Genomic DNA, 27,388 nt, shown 5'->3' with positions numbered 1-27,388 from the left:
AGCTGAGTTACAGAAAATTAAAGCAGCACAGAAATTACGTGAACTGAAAAAACAACACGAAGAAGAAATTCTTCATGATAAAATGAAAGATAAGCTTGATGAATGCTTGAGAGAAAAGCAGAGAATTCAATCATCACTGCAGAGACATCGTCAAATGAGGCAAGTAGAAGCTGAATTAGAAATGGCATCTGTTATTCATGGTATGGTTTCTGAAAATGATAAAGACATTGTTTTACCAATTAAGACTGAAACTGAAACTGACATTGATGATAAATTAAATGTTGATGCATTTGTGTCTGAAGTGTCAAAGGTCACTGGTGCTACAAATATCACTGACAGTATCAGTGCCAGTGTTCCAGCTGGTGTGGTATCAAGTCTCGATGCCAATGCGAAGGAATTCAACTTACAATTTGGTGTGCCAATTTCTTCTCAGAATGTTGAATTTTCATTACCTGACATTACTTCATTGAACTTGAACTCAAATGTTACAGCTTCCAAAGTGTCAACTATGCCTGTTACCATGACAAGAGTCTCAACATCTGAAACCTCAGGGACAGCCTCCTGTCCTAGTACCAAGACAACTGAGCCAACCACATCTGTGTTCACATTTGCAGAGCCAATCTCTGTAAAGTCGGAGGTAATATCAACTCACAATTCAAGTGGTGCCATTCCAAAGAAACCTCAGGTTATCATGAAACAGAAATATGAACATAAACCAGTAAAACCCCAACATGTGTCAAATGTCACATATCCTGGTCACATGTCTAGTCTAGACTTTCCAAATGTCTCACCCTACAAGCCAGTGTTTTCACAATATGACCCAGTTGTGCCTCCATATCAGACAGGGATGTCTACATTTCATACATATCCAACATACACCAGTGGTATTAATCCAATGCCAAGGATTCCACAAATAATACCTCAACCAAATGTCATGCCACAAGCCTGTAGTTACTATCCCCAACAACAGCCAATTGCTAATGCACCAAATTATGAACTTCTTCTATCAGCATATGGGGTGCCAAAACCAAGATTACCCATGTTTATCAGTGGTAAAGAGAAAGACTTTGCTGTTTTGCAGATGGCACTTGAAAGTCTCCTTGATATTCACCCACAGCTCAGTGAAAGGTATAAATATGGAGTGCTCCTAGACCGTTTAGGAGGTAAACCACTCACCCTCGCTACAAGTTTTCTCCGTCATCCCACACCTTACACCAAGGCTGTTGAAGCATTGAAGGAGAATTATGGGCAAGATCATAACCTAGCTAGAGGCGAGATCAATCGCATATTGACTCTCCCCACTATCAAACCTGGTGATTACGAAGCTTTTGACAACTTCGCCTTATCAATTCAGTCCCTTGTCGGATTGTTGACATCTGTAGATGGTAATGACTGCTATGAGCTGAAAACTGCCTCACATGTTGACACACTTCTTAAGAAGTTGCCAGGCTCCTTACGTGACAACTTTGTCGAGTACTGTTTGAATAAAGGAGTGATCAGTAATACCAAAAACTATGATCTTGTATCCTTTTCACAGTGGTTGAATGTCAAGTCAAGGGCAAGAAGGATTGCAGCTCATGCAGTTGCCGACAAGACAAACACCACTAAGTCAGATTCAAAAACAAAACAAGCTACAGCTATGCTCAACACACCTACCGGGTCCAAAACTCCGAGTACGTCTTACCAATCTTACTGTGCCTATTGTAACAGCAAGGACCATCACGTGAATGCATGTGAAAGTTTCCACAAGCTGGAAACAAGGGATGTACTTCAATGGATAAAGGACAAAAACAGGTGCATCCGTTGTGGCAGAAATCATAAAGAGCAAGACTGCAACCTTAAGAAACCATGCCGAGAGTGCAAAGGTCAACATCTAACCATACTTCATGCTATCAATGAACTGAACAATATTACTGTGAAGAAGACAACTTCATTCTATCTAGACAATCCCAACAATGTGATGTTGAAAATTGTTCCTGTAACATTACATGGCAAATGTGACATTGAAACTTTTGCCTTGCTGGATGATGGGTCAATGCGAAGCATGATCTTGTCATCTGCGGTGAATGACCTTGAACTGTCAATAAAACCTGACTCCATATTGTTGACAACGATCCAATCTGAACCTTTTCCTTGTGATGGTCATAGAGTGAACCTCTCTATTTCATCCCCCTTTGATCCAGATACAAAGCATGAAATCAAAAATGTGTTCACCTCTGAACAAATGAACCTGTCCAACTATACATATCCTGTCAAAGACATTCAGGAAATGTATCCTCACCTAAAGAACCTGCCTCTACCAGCCATCAGTGATGCCAAGCCTCTAATCTTGATAGGATCAGATAATGCTGACTTGATATTGCCCTTGCAACCAGTCAGAGCTGGACCTCAAGGAACTCCAGTGGCCATCTACACACGACTAGGGTGGTCACTGCAGGGACCATGTGCCTTTGAACCTAACAGAAAGCAACACTGCTTCCTGACTCGAACTTTACACGAACCTCAACTCCAGATCACTGATGATGTTGAGAGGCTATGGAAGATCGACATCTTGCCATACACCACAAAACAGGTGACTCGATCCAAGCTAGACCATTTTGCCTTCAAAACCCTTGAGGACAAAACCGTCAAAGTGACAGTAGATAGTGAAATCCACTTCGCAACTCCTCTTCTCAGAATACCTGACAAGACTGTACTCAAAACAGGTAAAGAGTCTGTGTTTAGAGAACATGAGAAGAACTGAGAGAAGACTCAGCAAGCATCCTGACATAGCATCCATACACAATGAGAAAATCCAAGAACTTGTTGTCAAGGGATATGTCAAAGTGATAAGTGAAGAAGAAGCATCTTCAACACCAGAGTCCTGGTTTATCCCACATCACATTATCGCACAACATGGTAAACACAGACTGGTATTCAATTGCTCATACGAATATCAGAAACTTTCACTGAATAAGCAGTTACTTCCAGGACCGATACTAGGTGCCTCCTTACTCGGGGTGTTTTTGAGATTTCGCCAACATGTCATAGCTGTGTCAGGAGACATCAAAGCTATGTTTCATCAGATCCGACTGTTGCCTGAAGACAGAAACCTGCTTCGATTCATTTGGAGGGAAATGGATACAGAGAGGGATGTCTCAATATATGAATGGCAAGTATTACCATTCGGTACAACTTGTTCACCATGTTGTGCTACATATGCAATTCAGAGACTGGGCACAGAAAACAAAGAGGAATATCCTGATGTGCAACAAGCAGTTCAAGATTCCTTCTATGTTGACAACTGCTTGTCTGGATTCCCTACAGTTGATAAGGCCAGGGAATTCATCAGTAGACTACGTCATGTTATGAAGTCTGGTGGATTCAATATCCGACAGTGGATAAGCAATGATCCTGACGTTGTTAAGGACTTGCCCAGTGAAGCCAGATCTGAAACTTGTGAATTGTGGCTCATGCAAGGCAACACTGAACCACACGAAGGAACTCTTGGCCTTCAACTGAACTGAAACTTATGAACCAAGTCTCACTTCCAAGATGCATTGATCCACCTGAACCAGTCAATCAGAGACAGTTACATATTTTCTGTGATGCATCAGAAAAAGTATATGGTTCTGTCGCATACCTCAAGTCAGAGACCAATGATGGATCATCTCATGTCTCCTTTGTTGCGGCACGAAGCAGAGTAGCTCCTAAGAAAGCCCTCTCAATGCCCCGCCTTGAACTGTTAGCTGCTCTAACAGGAGCCCAGCTTGCCAGCACACTCACCAGTGAAATGACCATTGACATTCACAAAGTGATCATGTGGAGTGACTCAACAACTGTCCTAGCATGGTTGACATCCCAATCATGTCGCTACAAAGTGTTTGTGGGAACTCGAGTAGCAGAAATTCAAACACTTACTGAATATCATGACTGGAGATATATCCCGTCAGAGGAAAACCCGGCTGATGATATCACCAGAGGAAAGACACTGCAGGACTTGTGTGCAGAGACAAGATGGAGAAATGGCCCAGCATTTCTAAACCTTTCAGATACTGAATGGCCTCTCAGTGATGCAAAACCAAAACCTGAAACTGATCCCTGTAGTGTTGAACTAAAGAAAGCCTTCTGCAGTCACATCACAGTTCAACCCAAAGCTGATACATCTCTACATCGATCATGGGAAAAACTCCTTGATGCCACAATCAATACTATCGAGGATCACGATGGGGCGGCCTCCATCAATGTTACTGATGTTGAGAAAGCTGAACTACAATTGTATCGCCAAGCTCAGGAAGAATGCTTTCCAGATGAAATGAAAGCATTATCCAAAGGTCTGAGAATAGCATCTAACAGCAGGCTCTCGCAACTCAGTCCAGAGTATGATAAAGACCATCACGTCATACGTGTTGGTGGTAGACTGAGAAGATGTGATGAACTGTCAATCGATGTAAAACATCCCATTGTTCTAGATCCAAATCATAATGTTACAAAGCTCCTCATAAAGAAATATGACTCTGACCTCCACCACTATGGTGCTGAAAGACTACACGGTGAAATCAGAAGAAAATTCTGGATTCTTCGAGGACGTGAAGCTGTTAAAAAACATCAGAGACAATGCCATGATTGTCAGAAATGGAGAGCAAATCCAGAGATTCCTTTGATGGCCGACCTACCAGAGGCTGGGCTAAGACTGTTTAAACCACCCTTCTATTCGACAGGAATAGATTGCTTTGGGCCTATGTATATAAAGATTGGCAGACGCAGAGAGAAAAGGTATGGAATCATCTTTAAATGCATGACAACCCGAGCCGTCCACACTGATATACTTGACAGTCTGGACACAGACGCATTCCTAATGGCCCTTCGCAGATTCATCTCCAGGAGGGGTTGTCCCTTTGAACTGTTGTCAGACTGTGGCACAAACTTCAAAGGTGGTGAAAATGAATTGTGCAAAGCTTTTGAAGCTATGAACTCTGAACTGAAAGAAAAACTCGCCAAGAACCATATCCGATTCCAATTCAATCCGCCATTTGCCCCTCACTTTGGTGGATTGTGGGAACGTGAAATTAGATCAATCAAGTATGGCCTACGCAGTATACTTGGAACTGAATCCGTCAGTGAATCTGTCCTGAGAACTGTCATGACAGAGGTAGAATCTATTCTGAACTCCAAACCTCTGGGTTACACCTCATCTGACATCTCCGATACCGATCCTGTAACTCCATACACCTTGCTGATTGGGAGATCAGACCCAGCACTTCCTCAGGTTGTCTACCTGAATGAAGACAGATTAACAAAGAAACGATTTCGTCAAAGTCAAGTACTAGCTGATCACTTCTGGAGGAAATTCATCAAGGAGTACTTGCCAAATCTCCAGCCACGTGTGAAATGGACGGACGAACGGCGCAATTTACAAACTGACGATGTTGTGCTAATCATTGACCCTCTTCACACTCGCAGTGAGTGGAAGATTGGACAAGTAATAGAGACCTATGCAGGGTCCGACGGTAGAGTACGATCAGCAAAAGTGAAGACCAGTGACAATGAGATTCTCCGACCAGTGTCAAAATTGATCAAATTGCCAAAATATGACTGAATAAGACAATGTGCCTGAACCAGTTGACAATTAATGACATTTTGATAGCCATTGATTCCATGTTTTGTTTCAAATGTGTTTCTTTCAGGTTGAAGAAATCATGAACTTTGATTTATTGTGAAACATTGACATGATCTTTATTTAGTTTAAAATTTAGTTCCCAAATTTGGGGCGGCTGTTATACAGTGATAGCTGTTTATGTGTTTGGAGATCTTTTACCTGGGCTTCAATTAATTAATACTGTTCATTGTTTTAGTATTAACCCAGTCTATATCCAATTCTTCTGAAATTCCACTTTTGTTAGATCCAAGGTGTCAGCCACCATGTGGAGCACATGTGTTGATCCTGATCCGAGTGAACCAGATTTTTGAGCCTTGTGAATTGACTTTGTGTACCAGACCCGACTTGTTTCAACTGTTATTAAACGTACCCATGAACGACGCAACACCATCTCCAGATGATGCCACTGCCACGAGACCATCTCCAGATGATGCTACTGCGCCGCCGTCAGTTGCTACTGCTACTGCTATTCCGTCATCTGCAGCACCGCCACCAGCCGTTTCCAGTGAAATTGTCTCTGATCACGACTTACGAGAGAAAACCAAAGAAGACGCTTCGCGGAACATTTGTGTCACATTCAACTTCAGCTGAACTGTAAATGGCATGGTTTATGGCATCTCAGAATAAATATTGTAACGTGTGTGTTGATTTATTTTAAAGAACTTGTCCGCTACCCCGCGCCTGGTTTGCGCCATGGGTCGGGTTAATAAATCTGTTGGTAAAACCTCAAGTGACGGACAGGTCAATAAACAACCTGAACAACTCTACCAGAAAGGGACAAGTTAATAAAGATAAGATAATATTTTATTTGCATGGGGACGAGAGATAAAAAATATCTCAGTTCTATGTAAAGAGATTATACTAGTATCGTTTAGTGAGATACAAATGCAAAATATATACGAACGTGTGGTAACAGAACTATTTTATTTTAAGTACTTATTTGAAAATGGCCCATTATTAATATCTTTGTAACTGTTGAGGAATCCTTTAAGGAAGAATACCATACAAACTAAATATATTTAGATTTGTATAAACATGTGGTTAAATCCTATAAGGAAGAATAACAATTACTTGTGGATCAGAAGTGCACTATTTACAATGCGAGTTGAAATTTTCTTCTTTTATACATAGCAGTAACAACTGCGGCTAGGGGAATAGCTAGACTATCACAACTAAGATCTATTTATTGTCTTTGGTGGTAATTTATACAGAAATAAAGATTTTTTTCGAAATAAAAAGGGGGTGCGCGGGGTTTGAAGCGTGTCAGTGTTGAACGATTTTGTGATTGTTGTGCAAATATTCGTTGTATATCGTATATTTTTGTTACTAACTATCCTCTTATTTGATAAGATATTACCAACAGTAAGTCAGCAATCTGGAAGATCCACTGAATGTTACATTACTTATACATGTATAGGATAAACGGTCCTGTTTGTATGTACTAGACGTAACATTCGAAGAGTAATAAAGTCGATTTTTAGATCGCGTTAGATCGCGAGGGCGAAACATTTTATTTATGCAAGAACTAAGAATCTTCATGATTTTGTAAAAAATGATGTTTTACGACCATTCTTACCCTATTGTGGGTACAATGTGTGAAGCCCATTTCTGGTGTCCCCCGCCGTGATATTGCTGGAATATTGCTAAAAGCGGCGTAAAACCATACTCGCTCACTCACTCACTCTTACCCAATTGGACTGTTTCTTGGTGAGATGTTACAGTATGCCAGTCCTTTTGTCACGTGATCAACGTCACAGACCAGCACGTGCTCTCGTAGAGCTACGATAGTATGATATCAACTATGTCGCCGTGACAGACAGACAGACATATGTATTAACGTCACACTAGTAACAAAAATTTACAACCAATCGCTTAGCGATTTATGGGAGACACTAAAACAATATAAGTTCACTTAAGTTATAGGTATATACATTATTTATATAAAATATTAACTCCCTCTTTTTTAACTTCCCGTCTTGAAGTTTAAATGCTGTGGCAGGCTTTGGAAGCGTCAAAGATCAGTAAGGGGCTGGATACAATTGTATGGAACTGGTCGTCATTTTGTAAGCCTAAAAAGGTGTGTAACGCCATTAACATGAAACTGGGTGCACGCGCACTAGGGGTTGCTTTGTCTTGTTTGTTTGCTTGTCCTTGTGATCGAAATTTATTTCTTGAAACTTCAGAATACTTCTCCTAACTTCCTATAGTACGTTATGTGCATATACCTTGCAACATGCCCAAACTCAACGGTATTAACTCCCTCTTTTTCACATGTTTTGTGTACGGGCTCGATTTTGGGGATGTCCCAGCATACATCCACACGCCCCATTGCACACGCTCCATTGCACACGCTCCATTGCACACGCTCCATCGCACACGCTCTTTTGCACACGCACCATTCCACACGCTCCATTGCACACGCTCCATTGAACACGCTCCATTGAACACGCTCCATTGCACACGCACCATTGCACACGCTCATTGCACACGCACCATTGCACACGCTCATTGCACACGCACCATTGCACACGCACCATTGAACACGCTCATTGAACACGCTCCATTGCACACGCTCCATTGCACACGCTCCATTGCACACGCACTATTGAACACGCTCCATTGCACACGCACCATTGCACACGCACCATTGCACACGCTCCATTGCACACGCTCCATTGCACACGCTCCATTGCACACGCACCATTGAACACGCTCCATTGCACACGCACCATTGAACACGCTCCATTGCACACGCTCCATTGCACACGCTCCATTGCACACGCACCATTGCACACGCACCATTTCACACGCACCATTGCGGGACAGGAAGTCCCTGTTATGTCAATTATCACTAGAATGCTTTGTTCAGCTTATACATTATTTGGAAGCTAAATTCATTTGAAAGACTGTTGATATACATTCGTCACCACTCGCCCCTTTCCGTAACCTGCAAGAAGACTCGTCAACCCTATCGATAACTGTCATGTGCGAAAATACGACAAGTCAATCAGAATACGTGTATGACTTCAAGTACTTCAGTCAAAGAATCAACCAGGAATAATTTTTCAATTGCATCTTGGAATATATTTGATATCTGTGGAAAATATACGGGAATTCATTTAGCGATGCCCGTTTGCGCTTAGACGGAACACAGTCGCAAAAATGGCCACGAGAGAGGCACGGGTCACTATTGCACGAGTCCCGGAATAACACGAGTTTGTCACGAATATATTGATAAATTCAAATAGCCTTGACTTATGCTAAAATACTGAACATTATTTTTGCCAGACGTCCCAGATGTCAGACAGCTTATACAGGATTTGTTCAGGTCGGTTAGTCAAGCAACAGTTGTTAAGACCCACAATCATAGAATGACAAAACATAGCTGTTAAATCCAAAGATATAGCAATGAAACTTATGTCGTATGCATTACCCATTAAGTTGTTTTCATGACACTGCAGGTAAAGTGCACTGTATACAATAGAAGTTATTGTTCACTGTCATCTAACTGAAGAGCGCTTTTCTTTTAAAGAGACAGAGCACGATGTATGCTTGGTCTTGGTTTTTGAAAACACTTAATATTGATGTAATATATTGCCTCGAGCCGGTGGCTTATGGGTCAATCTGGTAATGTCTCTAAATGATTTTTATTGGCCGAACCAGCCCGGGAGTAAATTTGGAAGACAAACCTATCTATTCATGTTATATTTGATGAAGTCGAACACACCTGGACATCAAATGCAGATAAACACCGTACTTGTTGACACTCGATGGTGGGGAGCAGAAGTGCAGAACAACTTCCTTTCATTATGACTATAAAACACTCTGCTTCCCAAAAACGAAAACACTTTGATGCCAGCTCATCAATTTGCAAATGTGGAGGTTTCTGTCTCAGCACAGTGAACGCCGAACTCATGTCGAGGCATCGTAAGAGACAGAGCCCGTTGTCTGTCTGACATGAGTGAAGATGAGATTGTTACAGAATTGAAAACACAAGGTGCTACAGCTGTCAAACGTTTCACAGGAAAGCAAATTCATAATAGTATGAAGACAAACATATATCGCTTTACGTTTTCACTTTCAAAAATTCAAATTCAATCTGTCATAGCTGGGTATTTTAATATCAGGTATCAAGTGGAGGTTTATGTACCAAACCCACTCCGATGTTACAAATGTCAAATTTTGACACGGTGCCAAAACTTGCACCCTCAGTACAGTTTGTGTCCGCTGCAGTGGCTCACATGAGAGTACCGCGTGCACAGATGCAATTAATTGTGCAAATTGCGATGGGGACCACTTGGCCTCATCCAAACTTTGTCAAGACTTTGTCCTTCGGTCAAAAATACTCTAAATAAAACACTCTAACAATGTCTCTTTTCATGATGCTGAAACAATAGTTCAGTCTCAATCCCAAAATGCTTCTACTCAATCCTACTCAGCAGCAGTAACTTCCACTCCTATTGTCAAAGTTGCCACAACATCTACAGGATGCCAAACAACCATCTCTTGAGTTAGTGATCAGCAGATGCTAGTAGATATATCAGCTCAAACATCTCCAGTTGATATAATAAAAACAACACCAGCCTCACAGACGGAGGCTCTACAATCACCACAGCCTTCAAATGAAACATTAGAACCAGAATCATCAACCCTTCAAAGAAACTTCCATTTAACGAAGAAAGAAAAAAGGAAAAGGAAAAAACACGGCCAGGGCCCTCCAACACTTCGAGATGCCTTCTTCTCAGTCCGCACCTGTAAAGGTTCAAAACCAATTTGAACCTTTGGCGATGGAGGTCACTCCATCACAAACAGACCATGGGAGAAGATCTGTCTCCCTGTCAAGCCCCAGGAGAACCACCATAAACAGTTTAAACCCTATAACACAGTTGAATTGCAGAAGCCTAAAGAACATTTTATTTATTTGCAGCTATGGACACACGATTTGATAGCCATCAGCCTTTTGTTTACAGGAAACATAATAGTGTAATGATCTTGCATCCAGCCAATACGACATTGTCCTATCTTGACTACCAAGCCATGTTATGTTGCTGCTGCCGCTGCTGCTGCTGCTGCTGCTGCTAAAGCATCACTCACCAAATCGTTGACACCACTTCTAATACCATACAGTGATTATAAACTTGTAAATAGATGTTACATCAGAGATCTAATGCAACAGAAGTGGGACACCCCAGTGAATTTATTATCTAAACGTTAAACAGAAAAATAACTTAATTTTCGAGGTCATCATGTCGGTTGCAGAAATACGAATATTCGGGTTAAACTGACGTGTCATGTTATTAAATTTGCAGGAAACAATTAATGACTTATAAATATTCACTAATACTAATTTCAAGCGTTTTGGTTGAATATTTACGATATACAAAAATAAACAACCCGTGTCATGATGCTAGCAGACGTCCTAAAATCAAACATGGCGCGCTTCGCCCGAACTCCGCATTACTTATTGCTATTTTAATATCAACAAAGTTTACATTGCCTTTATAAATATAACTTGGCGAAAGTTGACGATCTTCTCTATCGAAGAATGTTTTATTCGTCATATTCCAATAAATATGACGAGAGAAAAATGAAAATAAATATCGTGAATTCTGACAGCACTATTTCAATAAGTGCAAAGGTCACCGGATGTGATGTCACAGACAGGGGTAGTCTGCTGATAAGCTTTCGAAACAAAACGATTACAGTAATTTTTGAAATATTTCGCCTATCACATACAGCAAAAATATAAGTCGATACACAGTATCAGTAATCACCACTAACATGAAATAAAAATGTGACTTTGACGATATAATTCGCGTATTAGTTCATCCGTTTGACCTTGCATGCTCCCGTGACCCGGAAACGGTAGACGATAAATCAACATGCCACATGCAAGTTTCGGTATCTTTTATTTGAACTTCTGTTGATATTTAAGAATCACCATTCAATGTTGTGAATATAAATGGGACATGATTCATATTTCTGCGATGTACACGCTGATAAGTTTAACTACAACAAGTGTAACCCACGTAATACGTCTATGGATTTCGTCGATCAGCAAGATCACCCTCAACAACAGGTGCGCGAAAATGGGCTTGACAAAACGTGTTTCAAAATAACAACCCCGCGTTGCTGAATATGATAGGGTATATATAAGCAATAATATGCTACGTACATATTTTCGGTGTTAGTTCCACATTACATTTAGGATAGTTTTCCTTTCGGGAATACATTCATAGATTCTAGCATGATTCTAGAACAGTTACACGAAGGATTTCTAAATTTATTCCAAAAATATGAAGACCACCATGATTGCGTATTGATGATAGATTTGTAATTGTTTAATTATTTACAGCTGTTTACAGGTTTTAAAATTTTAAGTTATATTAAATAGTTATTTTTCCCACAATGATGGTGTGTGGGGACAGTAAATATTAGTCTTTGCATCAGCACAGTGTAACTGATCAAACTTCAATTATTATCTTTAGTTTAAACATATTTATTCATCAATTATTATCTTGCACTCTGAAAATCAACTATGTGAATAAGTAACTCTCTGATGTAATCATTTTAATTTTAGTATTCCATGAATAATGAATAAATCCGATCCTTAACATATACATACTTAACTCATATGGACATTAATCTTGTGCATTATGTGGTTTGTTTCCAAATGAAACAATTCTGAAATATAATTTAATAGGAATTAATTTAATTTAATTACATTAACAGTACTTGTAACAGTACATGACATTTTGTTTGTTTAATCACAAGAACCATGGTGGCACATGAGCTGGTAAGTTTGCCATAAGTGTCTTAGAAAATACTATCTCAGTCTTCTGGTTGGAATGAAAAGAAACATGCCTGTGTACATGTTTACCCTTGCCAGATGTATTTTTTCCAGTCAGCCAATCCATTACTTTTGTTCACCTTATGTGGTCTATTTTATACATACAGGTACTGCTTCCAACCTGTTTTGTATGCAATCACAGTATCACAACTTCCTCAGCTGTTGTGTATAAAAGTTCCCCTGTCATCATGAAAAAAGAATTATAAAGGAAAGTCATATTTTCATTCAAAAACATATCTGTCTTTCCTTGAATACTCTTTGTCTAAGTGCCAGAAATGTCAGTGTCATAAAAAAAATTAAAATAAGATTTTTCTTAGATAGACCTAGATCTAAGTCAAACCATGTGACTAGTTAGGTAGAATTATACTTATAAGCCCTCATTTCTGAGGTGTCCATATTTTTCACATTTTTAGGACTAAACGTGATCCATGTAGATCTGCCTGTTTTGTTATGTAAAAAAAATTCTTGTCTTAAAAAATGAGAAAAGGAATCATTCAGACGAAATATTTTATCCCATTGATTCACGAAAATCAGTTGAAATGTACAGTGGTGACTTTTGTACCCAAAATTTCTAGTAATTTGTTACCCAAATGGGTATGTGATTTTGTAGATCTACCTAGAATTATTTCAAAGATATACATTAATTTGGTGTCTTAAACTTAACATAATATCACTTTCCTATCAAAACAATTCATTCTAACTTAGGTTTAACCAACTTAACTGGCCTCTCCTTCAGTGACAAGACGTCAATTTTCTCTCAACACTAAACAATCAATTTCAAGGATCACAGTCATAATCATATTTGGAACTTGATGAAATATTTTATCATGTGTTCTGTTCATCTACATGAAAACATAAATATAATTATAGATCTATTGTCTTATTTTCTTAGGTACAAATTCACAAAGTATTTTGGGTACAATTTAATTTGTTTTGGGTACAAAATCACATATATAGGAGCCTAGAATCTATATATATTTACACTAGCCTACCTCGTGTACCAAAATTTTATCGGTTCAGAGGACGGGAGGTTCTCAGAAAGTTTTCAACAACATCTTTAATATTTAAATTGTTCTTTTTGTAATGTTAGACCAATAACAATATTATGTTATTATTATGGCATATCAATACGTTGTATCGCTCTCCGTTGCTTTCGTTTTTAGAAAATATTTTTAAAATTAAAATCATCGAGCGTGAAATCCATTACGGTTTCGGATTTAGACTTGCACATTTGATGGCGACAATCACGAAGAAATATGAAACAAATAGGAGTGAAGACTGCTCTCCAGATCAATAAATAGTAAATAGTTAACGAAAAATAGTAAATTATGTATTTTCTTTTGAATTTGAATCTATTTCGGAATTTCTTTATGATAGCTTACCAACTTTTGCATATTTTGCTTCCATATGTCACATGCGGTACGTGCTTCCGGTTTCAGAAATGATAGCTAAAATTGCAAGTATTTTGATTATTTCTCATAAAATGCATTATTTTGCTATTGAATGGTTTACCTAGAATGTATATCAGTTCAGATTTTGCGTATCATCCAATATTTGTCATTTTTCGCAGTGTTTGTTGACTTCAACTTGTTCAACTCAACAAATCGCGAGTTAGGCCACGCCCAAACGTATCTCTAACGTTTGTTTGGTTGTCAATGTGTCGGAAAGTTTATCAAACGAAATCATTTGCAAACTCTTTAAAAATGAAATTCTTTTTACAAAGATTTATACATACGTGTCAATAATTCTAGAAAATTAAGTTAGATGTAACAAAATGATTGTAATAGTCTAACGGGATAACTATGCATGTGGAGTTGTTTGTCTACCGCCGTTGCCATGATCGTACAAGTTCCATCCAATCGATGATGTTACGATTCAGATTGTTTTTGTTTACAATTAGTTACACCGAAAGTTGCTATTTTTTAGAAATAAAGGAACATGAGTGTTTTCCTTTCGTCAGCAAACAAAAAATTATGATCGAATAGGAAAAATGATGAAATTATAAAGAAAATATCGGACTGCATGCCGCTCAACGTGAAGTGCCAAAAGTCAACAATGGCCGTTTCTGGTAGTTGTGTGCCGAGAAGTTTGGCCGAAACATTTTTAACTCGCGATATTTTCTTTTTAAGGTAAATAAATGACTGAACGTTTTGATATTGAGCAAGCTGAGCATTTATGCATGTCATACGTAATTCAAATGTTACGCAAAGCCTTCTTGGTAAATAGATATGGCGAGTTTTATTTTGGGGTGTTGTTATGCTATTCGCCTGTCGAATGGGTTCGACATCAGATGCACGGGGATGGACACCTCTGTCGAATGGGTTCGACGTTAGCGAGCAGAGCTTTAAGGTCTGCTTTGGCAAAACTTGTAGTAAAACCACTACACCACCACAACCACACCACCACCACCACCATCACCATGTAGATGTAGATGTAGTAACTTTGGCTTAGCTGTAGAAACTGGTAAATACACACATATTGAATATGCACAGTGACTTTGACAATTGTGTAAACATAATCATAGTCAGTTATATATTGAAGATGAATTTCATGGTATGTTTACTTGCAGAAGGAATTAAGAGACTAGCAACCATCTGCCACATGTAAATGATAATTATCAACCTACCTATCATCTTGTAAATCTATTGACATCTACAAAGAATGAAGTATTGTATAATGTTAGCCTGTATCTTTATAACGTACATCAATGAAGAAAAGTTGAACCTGTCACATAACTTGAACAACTGTGTTCTTAAGTATCCACAAAATGTAAACAAAAATAAGCATGCGACCCCAAATTATACGAAATGACTGTATGATGGGCCTCTGGCCTTTATACTGAATAAATCTGTCTGTCAGTCTGTCTGATTCTGAAGGTCTACATATAAAGGTATGGCGCTACTATATTAATTCATGTTCCTGATCATTGACATCACATCATCGATTATCCTCGAGCGGCGGCAACAAATCAGTGTCTAATCAATCTAACCAGCCCCATCAATACCTCCCGGACTGATGTTGAACAAACCACCAAGAAAAAATGCTCCCAACCAAATTAGAACTTTAAAAAACCAGCCTGGCATCTGTTTACAAAACTCTACAATAACATAGATATAACAATCATCCAAAACACAAACAACGACACATTCAACACAATACATGAAATAGCCAACAAATGCATACCAAAATCAGAAGCACGTTCTACATCCTTAGTTGGAGGCTTTATTCGATTCATTTCTCGAAACGTCATATTTTCCAAAAGATTTTGGTTTAATTATTCCTATACACCACGCCATCACAAATTATGTGAATAATTACACAGGCATAACTACCTTTTAGCTTGAGGAAAACATGGAAAATCCCCAAAACATTTGATTGAGTATGCATGTAAATTATATCTTTTATTTCGTTCCCACTGGGTGAATAACAAAATGGAAAAAAATTATGTAATGTCTATCAAGATTAAAATCTTGTGTTAGGAATAATGGTATATACTCAGTGATTTCTCTTTGCAATTCTGGCGTGCGACAAGGCTGTGTTCTGAACGTTATTGTTTTCAGGTCACGGATAGCTGGCGATATATCTTCTCTTTATATTGGTAAATCAAGCATATCTGCGGCAAGAGTGCACTCATCTTCTGTTTAAATCAACTCAAAACTTTCTCTTGATTCAGTACAACTGAAAACATTTTTTTCAAATATTGAAACTATCTATATCAGTTACATTTCTGTATTTATTCATGTTTTTCAAAACTTCTTGGTGAATAGTATTTTCTTAAATTCCTTTATTTTTTCAAGAAATAGTTGCTTTTTTACTACACATTGATTTGTCTTTATTTATGGTTGTAATACAGCATGCTAGCGAGTTTGTATCTTTCTATCGCCTGAAGTTATGTTGACCTGCACACCGAGCTATTTTTAACAACTCACTTTTCAAGTCAAAGCAGTACTTGTTTTCTTTACCTGGTGTAATTTTCCTCAAATTTCGTCATTTGCATTGTTCAAACATCACTAAAGTACTCATGGAAATGAAAAAAAACTGTTTTTCGCAATTTAAAAATCGACACAAAGTGTTACGTAGCTGTAAATACGAAATAACAAAACAACTCGAAAAGTACTAGTCTGGATTTGCTAGTTTGGTCTCAGTGAACAATACAAAATGTACTTTACAGGAGGTAATTTGTCGGCACTTTCAACATTCAAAAATAAAACCAAGTCCAAATTGACATAGCAGAAACAGACTCTTGGCATTATGCACCTGTTCTCACCTGTCGTCAAGGTGTCATAGGTCACCTTGATCTACTTACACCTGGTTATGCCCTGTTTCACAATAGTCTGTTTTACTCACATTTTTACACACTTTTACGTGTAAAAAGGCATAAAAACATTTGATACGCTGTATTTGTGCCACGGCCCAATTAGTACTAATTTAGTTGTTTGAATATTTACATATTTTGTATATTAACTGCATTAATATAAGATCTGAGGTCGAAAAAACAGTTTTTTTCAATTTCCGTGAGTACTTTAGTACTAATCACATAATCAATTACTCTTGCTCATGTACTACTGATCAAAGTAAAATCCCCTGTACACTCCCATTCATAACATGAAGATTTTAACATGAGGTGAAGTGAAATGGAGTTTAACGTCGCGTCCAAGATTAATGCACTTATAAAGCGACGCGCATGCATGAACGTGTGTGTGTGTGTGTGTGTGTGTGTGTGTGTGTGTGGGTGGACGAAATACAAGACTGTTAAGTCGACGTAAAAGCTATAATTGATGATGATAATATATGAATGTTATTGTAACAAGCGCAGCGTGTGGAGATTAAAATACGTTGGACACAGTAACATGTTTCAACACCTTTTGAAACGGTAAAATTAGATACATTTAAACGTTAGTAGCATAAAAACACTTGACATTGAAAGGTCTACAAAAAGATATATTTCTTATACTAGAAGGTCCACAAGGGTATTCAGAATGTGTGTGTGTGTGTGTGTGTGTGTGTGTGTGTGTGTGTGTGTGTGTGTCCATGTAAACATGAACTTTCATTGATCAAACCAAAGTTGTCAACCGTAACAAATGCAGAATAACACAGTAAATCAAACTTGACCAGAAGGAAATCCAGAAATCCATTGCATGACCCTCAAGGTACTCGAAAATAACATCTACACAATTACATTTCTACCTGTCCTGGCAATTAAATCACCGCCTAATACACAGATTGCATCGCCAATATCATCTAGAGTGTCCAGTGACATCATCTCGGCAGCTTTTACTGTTGTTCTTTGAACAGGTAAATATACACAACAACAACAAAATTTGCAAGATCCGTACATTTTGCAAGTGGGTGTTGGTGAAAATAATCATGTAAATGATTAAGAGTCGAATTGTCCGAATCCTGCCAAACTCTGATAATCCAGAAAATATACCAAATATTAATCACTTATTTTATTTTATTTTATTTTTATTTTACTTAATTTATTTAACATATCTTATAATTCAAAATAAATTTTAAAAGTTCTTACTAAAATTTCGACAGTAGCTCAATAATTTGAATCAACATTTACTGTCATTTATGACATAAAAATTACCCACGTTACTTTGGAAAGCAATTATTATAATATTCAAAAAAATATAATTTAAAAACTGAACAAAATGTTCCAGCATGCTCTGGTTTTCACCCTGCGCCATCGTAATGAGGGCATAGTTAACTAAGTCCAACCAACCAACGTGTATCCTGTTTACTGTCAACGGTCTTCCCGGTCAAGATTCGATTAGTCTGTCTTCATATAGCTGGAATATTTGCGACGTGAAATTCAATCACTCGCTCGCCCACCCACTCACTCAACCCACTCATTCACTCTTCTTAATATTTACGGGGCGGTACAATGTGTGAAGCCCATTTCTGGTGTCCCCCGCCGTGATATTGCTGGAATATTGCTAAAAGCGGCGTAAAACCTCACTCACTCACTCACTCTTAATATTTACATTGATACTTTTTTCTGAAATGCCCATATACAGCGACATACTTTGAAAACGCAATCTTGTTCTATGAAATATATCGGCTTCATCAAATATGTGTTTGAATTTAAGCAAATCATTATGATAATTTATTTTTTTTAAATGTACACAACAGAAAGTTGTTTGTCGTCACACCCAAAGAGTTATTGAATGAGCGAATGGGTGTTAATATATTACATCAGTCGGTGTCAGATGAATCCTGCTTCTCTTCAAATCAACCACCATGGTAATGTGATAGTCGAGACCTTGTGAACTCAAATAACAACCTTCCTGGGTATATTTAAAAAAACGTGTTGCACGAGACTTGTACATCTACCTACCTGGGTGTTATCTTGTGGGGGTACGCCTGGGATTTGTCCATAACCAGTTCAGTGATATGAGGATCTTGAAACAAGGCCCTCCACAAAACTGTCCCAATTGTTGAAACGCCTTTGTCGCTATGTCTCTGTCTCGAGATCTGCTCGCTCTACTAGTGTTACAACGTCCGGGTGCATGGCCGGAGACGTCACGTGATGATTTGCTGCAGACGACAGTGTGACAAAACATGTTTGTGTAGTTCTAAACCGTACGACAGGCGAGTCAGTTTCAGACTCGGTGTAGTCACTACATAGAAATAAATACTTCTTATAAGGACAAATCAATCATCATTAATTCACCACCAAGCAGCCACTACACCACTACACCATCACAACCACACCACCACCACTACACCATCACAACCACTCCAATACCACTACATCACAACCACACCACCACCACTACACCATCACAACCACGCCAATGCCACCACCACTACACCATCACAACCACACCACCACCACTAACCACCACAACCACACCACCACCGCTACACCATCACAACACCAACATCACAACCACACCACTACTACTACACAATCACAACCACATCACCACCACTACACCATCACAACCACACCACCACCACTACACCACCACAACCACACAACCACCACTACACCATCACAACCACACCACCACCACTACACCATCACAACACCACCATCACAACCACACCACCGCCACTACACCACCACAACACCACCATCACAACCACACCACCACCACCACCAATACACCATCACAACCACACCACCACCACTACATCATCACAACACCACCATCACAACCACACCACCACCACCACCACTACACCACCACAACCACACCACCATCACAACCACACCACCACCACTACACCATCACAACACCACTATCACAACCACACCACCACCACTACACCACCACAACCACACCACCACCACTATACCATCACAACCACGTCACAATCATCACCACACCATCATCACAACCACACCACGACCACCATCACAACCACACCACCACCACCACCACCACTACACCACCACAACCACACCACCACCATCACCACTACACCATCACAACCACACCACCACCATCACCACTACACCATCACAACCACACCACCACCACCACTACACCACAACCATACCACCACCATCACCACTACACCACCACACAACAACCACTACACCATCATAACCACACCACCACCATCACCACCACACCATCACAACCACACCACAACCACCATCACAACCACACCACCACCAACACCACTACACCATCACAACCACACCACCACCACTACACCACTACAACCACACCACCACCATCACCACTACACCATCAAAACCACACCACCACCATCACCACTACACCATCACAACCACACCACCACCACCACTACGCCACAACCATACCACCACCATCACCACTACACCATCACAACCACACCACCACCACCACTACACCACAACCACACCACCACCATCACAACCACACCACCATCACCACTACACCATCACAACCATACCACCACCATCACCACACCACCATCACAACCATACCACCACCACAACCACAACCACACCACCACCACAACCACAACCACACCACCACCACCACTACACCAAAACCATACCACCACTACACCACCACAACCACACCACCACCATCACCACCACAACCACAACCACACCACCATCACAACCACAACCACACCACCACCACCACTACACCATCACAACCACACCACCACCATCACCACTACACCATCACAACCATACCACCACCATCACCACTACACCACCACAACCACACCACCACCACTACACCACAACCATACTACCACCATCACCACACCACCATCACCACACCACCAACACCACTACACCACCACTACACCAAAACCATACCACCACTACACCACCACAACCACACCACCACCATCACCACCACAACCACACCACCACCACAACCACAACCACACCACCATCACAACCACAACCACACCACCACCACCACCACTACACCATCACAACCACACCACCACCATCACCACTACACCATCACAACCATACCACCACCATCACCACTACACCACCACAACCACACCACCACCACTACACCACAACCATACTACCACCATCACCACACCACCATCACGACCACACCACAACCACCATCACCACCACACCAACAACACCACTACACCATCACAACCACACCACCAACACCACTACACCATCACAACCACACCACCACCACCACTACACCATCACAACCACACCACCGCCACACCACCACCACCACTACACCATCACAACCACACCACCACCACACCACACCACCACCACACCCTCACCACCACTACACCATCACAACCACACCACAACCACCATCACAACCACACCACCACCAACACCACTACACCATCACAACCACACCACCACCACTACACCACTACAACCACACCACCACCATCACCACTACACCATCAAAACCACACCACCACCATCACCACTACACCATCACAACCACACCACCACCACCACTACGCCACAACCATACCACCACCATCACCACTACACCATCACAACCACACCACCACCACCACTACACCACAACCACACCACCACCATCACAACCACACCACCATCACCACTACACCATCACAACCATACCACCACCATCACCACACCACCATCACAACCATACCACCACCACAACCACAACCACACCACCACCACAACCACAACCACACCACCACCACCACTACACCAAAACCATACCACCACTACACCACCACAACCACACCACCACCATCACCACCACAACCACAACCACACCACCATCACAACCACAACCACACCACCACCACCACTACACCATCACAACCACACCACCACCATCACCACTACACCATCACAACCATACCACCACCATCACCACTACACCACCACAACCACACCACCACCACTACACCACAACCATACTACCACCATCACCACACCACCATCACCACACCACCAACACCACTACACCACCACTACACCAAAACCATACCACCACTACACCACCACAACCACACCACCACCATCACCACCACAACCACACCACCACCACAACCACAACCACACCACCATCACAACCACAACCACACCACCACCACCACCACTACACCATCACAACCACACCACCACCATCACCACTACACCATCACAACCATACCACCACCATCACCACTACACCACCACAACCACACCACCACCACTACACCACAACCATACTACCACCATCACCACACCACCATCACGACCACACCACAACCACCATCACCACCACACCAACAACACCACTACACCATCACAACCACACCACCAACACCACTACACCATCACAACCACACCACCACCACCACTACACCATCACAACCACACCACCGCCACACCACCACCACCACTACACCATCACAACCACACCACCACCACACCACACCACCACCACACCCTCACCACCACTACACCATCACAACCACACCACAACCACCATCACAACCACACCACCACCAACACCACTACACCATCACAACCACACCACCACCACTACACCACTACAACCACACCACCACCATCACCACTACACCATCAAAACCACACCACCACCATCACCACTACACCATCACAACCACACCACCACCACCACTACGCCACAACCATACCACCACCATCACCACTACACCATCACAACCACACCACCACCACCACTACACCACAACCACACCACCACCATCACAACCACACCACCATCACCACTACACCATCACACCCATACCACCACCATCACCACACCACCATCACAACCATACCACCACCACAACCACAACCACACCACCACCACAACCACAACCACACCACCACCACCACTACACCAAAACCATACCACCACTACACCATCACAACCACACCACCACCATCACCACTACACCATCACAACCATACCACCACCATCACCACTACACCACCACAACCACACCACCACCACTACACCACAACCATACTACCACCATCACCACACCACCATCACCACACCACCAACACCACTACACCACCACTACACCAAAACCATACCACCACTACACCACCACAACCACACCACCACCATCACCACCACAACCACACCACCACCACAACCACAACCACACCACCATCACAACCACAACCACACCACCACCACCACCACTACACCATCACAACCACACCACCACCATCACCACTACACCATCACAACCATACCACCACCATCACCACTACACCACCACAACCACACCACCACCACTACACCACAACCATACTACCACCATCACCACACCACCATCACGACCACACCACAACCACCATCACCACCACACCAACAACACCACTACACCATCACAACCACACCACCAACACCACTACACCATCACAACCACACCACCACCACCATCACAACCACACCACCGCCACACCACCACCACCACTACACCATCACAACCACACCACCACAACACCACACCACCACCACACCCTCACCACCACTACACCATCACAACCACACCACCACCACTACACCACCACACCACCACCATCACCACTACACCATCACAACCACACCACCACCATCACCACTACACCATCACAACCACACCACAACCACCACTACACCACAACCATACCACCACCATCACAACTACACCACCACAACCACACCACCACCACTACACCACCACAACCACACCACTACACCACCACACCACCACCATCACAACTACACCATCACAACCACACCACCACAATCACCACTACACCATCACAACCACGCCGCCACCACTACACCACCACAACCACACCACTACACCATCACCACTACAGAATCACAACCACACCACCACCATCACCACTACACCACCACAACCACACCACCACCACTACACCACAACCATACCACCACCATCACCACTACACCATCACAACCACACCACCACCATCACCACTACACCACCACAACTACACAACCACCACTACTCCACAACCATACCACCACCATCACCACTACACCATCACAACCACGCCGCCACCACTACACCACCACAACCACACCACTACACCATCACCACTACAGAATCACAACCACGCCACCACCATCACCACTACACCACCACAACCACACCACCACCACTACACCACAACCATACCACCACCATCACCACTACACCATCACAACCACACCACCACCACCACCACACGACAACCATACCACCACCATCACCACACCACCATCACAAACACGCCACAACCACCATCACCACCACACCACCACCACCACTACACCATCACAACCACACCACCACCACACCACCACCATCACCACTACACCACCACAACCACACCACCACCACTACACCACAACCATACCACCACCATCACCACTACACCATCACAACCACACCTCCACCACCACCACACGACAACCATACCACCACCATCACCACACCACCATCACAAACACGCCACAACCACCTTCACCACCACACCAACACCACCACTACACCATCACAACCACACCACCACCTTCACTACACCACAACCATACCACCACCATCACCACTACACCACAACCATACCACCACCATCACCACTACACCATCACAACCACACCACCACCACCACACCACAACCACACTACCATCACCACTACACCATCACAACCACACCACCACCACCACACCACAACCACACCACCATCACAACCACACCATCACCACTACACCACCACAACCACACTACCATCACCACTACACCATCACAACCACACCACCACCATCACCACTACACCATCACCACTACAAAATCACAACCACACCACCACCACCACCACTACACCATCACAACCACACCACCACCAATTCATTGGTTGTGACACCTCCCCAACACGAGCACAACCATACCACAGAACTTCCATCCGTTTCATCCACACTGTCACTGAACTAACATGACCGTTAAAACCCGTGCTTGTCGTAAGAGGCGACTAACGGGATTTGGTGATCAGGCTCGATGACTTTATTGATGCATGGCATCGTGTCCCAATTGCGTGGATCGATGCTCATGATGTCAAACGCTGGAAAATCTGGTCCAGACTCGATTATTATCAGACCGCCGTCATACAGCTGGAATATTGCCGAGTGCGTCGTTGAATAACAAATAAACAAACAAAACCTCTTGATAATGAATGTGCTTTCGTCGGGCTTGCCTGATGTGGATAGCAGACACTTTTATGGGTGTTTTATTGAGTGTTTGCTCTCAGCCATGCTATTGTTGGGCAAAGCCTTATCTGTCGTCTTACCCGCGATGTTCATGCACACGCGATGGTCTTAATTGTTCTACAAAACAATAGCTTCTTCGAGGTCATGAACCTTCTGCCACTTTTGCGTGTTGTGCTGTACGTATCTTCCTATCTCTTAGAAACCTATGTGGGTATCGCCATTATGAAAAGATGTGTTTTCTGCCAATGCTAAAACGTGGGAAGAGGTTTTACATTTTCACCAAAACCCTGGGATGAGGTTTTGGTAAATTCAGTAAAACCTCATCCCAGGGTCTTTGTAAAAAGGTAAGACCTCCCAACCAGGTCTCGCCTCTGAAAAAAATACATTCCCGATACACACTGATTTTTCATCACAGGGTCTCATTAAAGGCACATACCCGGACTTCTACACAAAGACAACAGAAAACAACAGCCAGTAACATCCTTTAATGAAAGTTAAATGTAAAGTAGAGAGACCCTTTTTGGGATAGACCTTCCAGACTTGCCTCAGTCGTTGAGTCTACAGAGGTACCTGCCGAAGTACCCGCAGAAGCAGCCGTCTCAGTTGCGGAGGTGGTTGTCTCAGTCACTGAAGTTGGTGGCGCACAAGACACTGTCTCCGTCTTTTTAGGAATTTCCTTCCAATAATGTCTGAAGCCTTGGACTTGAGATCGTCGCTGGTGCGTTTGTAGATGCGGACAGCACTAATCCGGTGCCCCAAAAATATTTGTTATAGTTAATTACAACAAAGTACACAACCGTATGTTCTAAACATCTATAAAGCATAAAGTCACTTTAGAAAATATGGCTACATCAAAATACATTTTTATGGTAAAAATTAACCATTTCTATACGCTTATTAAGGGCGTTTCATTTTATTCACAGATAATATTCGAAACAGTGATAATCATAAAATATTGGTAAAGGACTGTCCTATACATTGAACTAAACTTACCAGTTTGTTCGCAAATCTGCTTCTCGTTTCTTCCAGAAATAGGTCTCCGCCTTCCTCCCCGCTCGGGGGTCACGGGTGGCCCAGGCGTCTAAGGCGCCGCGATTCGCTGTGCAGAGTTGCGTCCCTTGGACACGCCAGAAACCTATGATTGTGGGTTCGAATCCCGGTTCGCCCCGATTATGTTTCTAGGTTTGTCAGCACCATACCCGTGCTCGTGGGTTTCACCGAAGTGGTAAACGTCTGAGACCTGCATCACTTCGGGCTTTCCTCCCACATCTAGGTTTGTCAGCACCATACCCGTGCTCGTGGGTTTCACCGAAGTGGTAAACGTCTGAGACCTGCATCACTTCGGGCTTTCCTCCCACATTAAGCTGACACGCCGCGATATGACGGGAATACTGTTAAAAGCGGCGTTAAACCTAACTCACTCACTCACTCACTCCTCCCCGCTCGACATCTCGAACTCAACTGAGAAAGACAACCACGTGTTCTTACCGCATGTATCGCACGTGCACGGTTCGGGTTCCTTCTATACGCTTATCCTGGCAATAGCGAGGTAGTAAATCCCCGTTATAGTGCCCCAAATGGGAGACAACTAAATTTACAGTAATTCTAAATGTTTAACGGTTTCTAAGCCGGATAAAACACTCCTCCTCGGTTTTGGTAGGGAATGTTAGTCGTGTTTTCTCCATTACGAAAAAACCTCTTGGGAGGTTTTACTTTTTCAAAGTATACCTGGTATGAGGTTTTACTTTTTCCTAGTAAGACCTGGCCTGAGGTTTTACTTTTTCAAAGTATACCTGGTATGAGGTTTTACTTTTTCCTAGCAAGACCTGGCATGAGGTTTTACTTTTTCAAAGTATACTTGGTATGAAGTTTTATCATATAATGGGTAGGTTTCTCAGCAGGATAAAGCCAACGGATAAAAACGATATCCGTTGGGGTCATATGCGGATAGAGATGCAAATATCAAAGGTCAAGTAGGGACTACTTTCACTGTTTATAAACAAACATGGCGTCGCCCTCGTCATTCGGCGATCGAACTAACCATCAGGAATGTGGATAAACTACAGGGATAATTGCTATCATTATCAAAAGAACAGTCTAATATACTGAAAATCAGTCTCTAACTGTGACGTAGCTAAGGCATTTTATGAGTTTGGGCAACTTAAGAGATATAAATTTCGAAACAATTTTGCGAGGGCACTAGGCCTAGCCAAGCGGGATCAGTAGCCATATCT

The 27,388-nt window shown here is 42.1% G+C and overlaps 1 protein-coding gene across 1 annotated transcript in view; it reads right to left on the bottom strand.

Annotated features, from left to right (window-relative positions):
• Positions 1–19,022, bottom strand: part of LOC124123093 — a 61,023-nt gene extending 42,001 nt beyond the window's left edge. Inside the window, exon 1 of the mRNA XM_046486360.2 lies at positions 18,832–19,022. Within this exon, the coding sequence (XP_046342316.2) occupies positions 18,832–18,872 (41 nt within the window). The 5' untranslated portion in view covers positions 18,873–19,022. The remainder of the gene's footprint in view (positions 1–18,831) is intronic.
• Positions 19,023–27,388: the final 8,366 nt, after the last annotated feature.

Source organism: Haliotis rufescens, unplaced genomic scaffold (assembly GCF_023055435.1).
Source record: "Haliotis rufescens isolate VD_foot unplaced genomic scaffold, xgHalRufe1.0.p SCAF_10, whole genome shotgun sequence".
In the NCBI taxonomy this organism is placed as follows: domain Eukaryota; kingdom Metazoa; phylum Mollusca; class Gastropoda; order Lepetellida; family Haliotidae; genus Haliotis; species Haliotis rufescens.
This window is presented reverse-complemented; position numbering and strand designations above follow the sequence as displayed.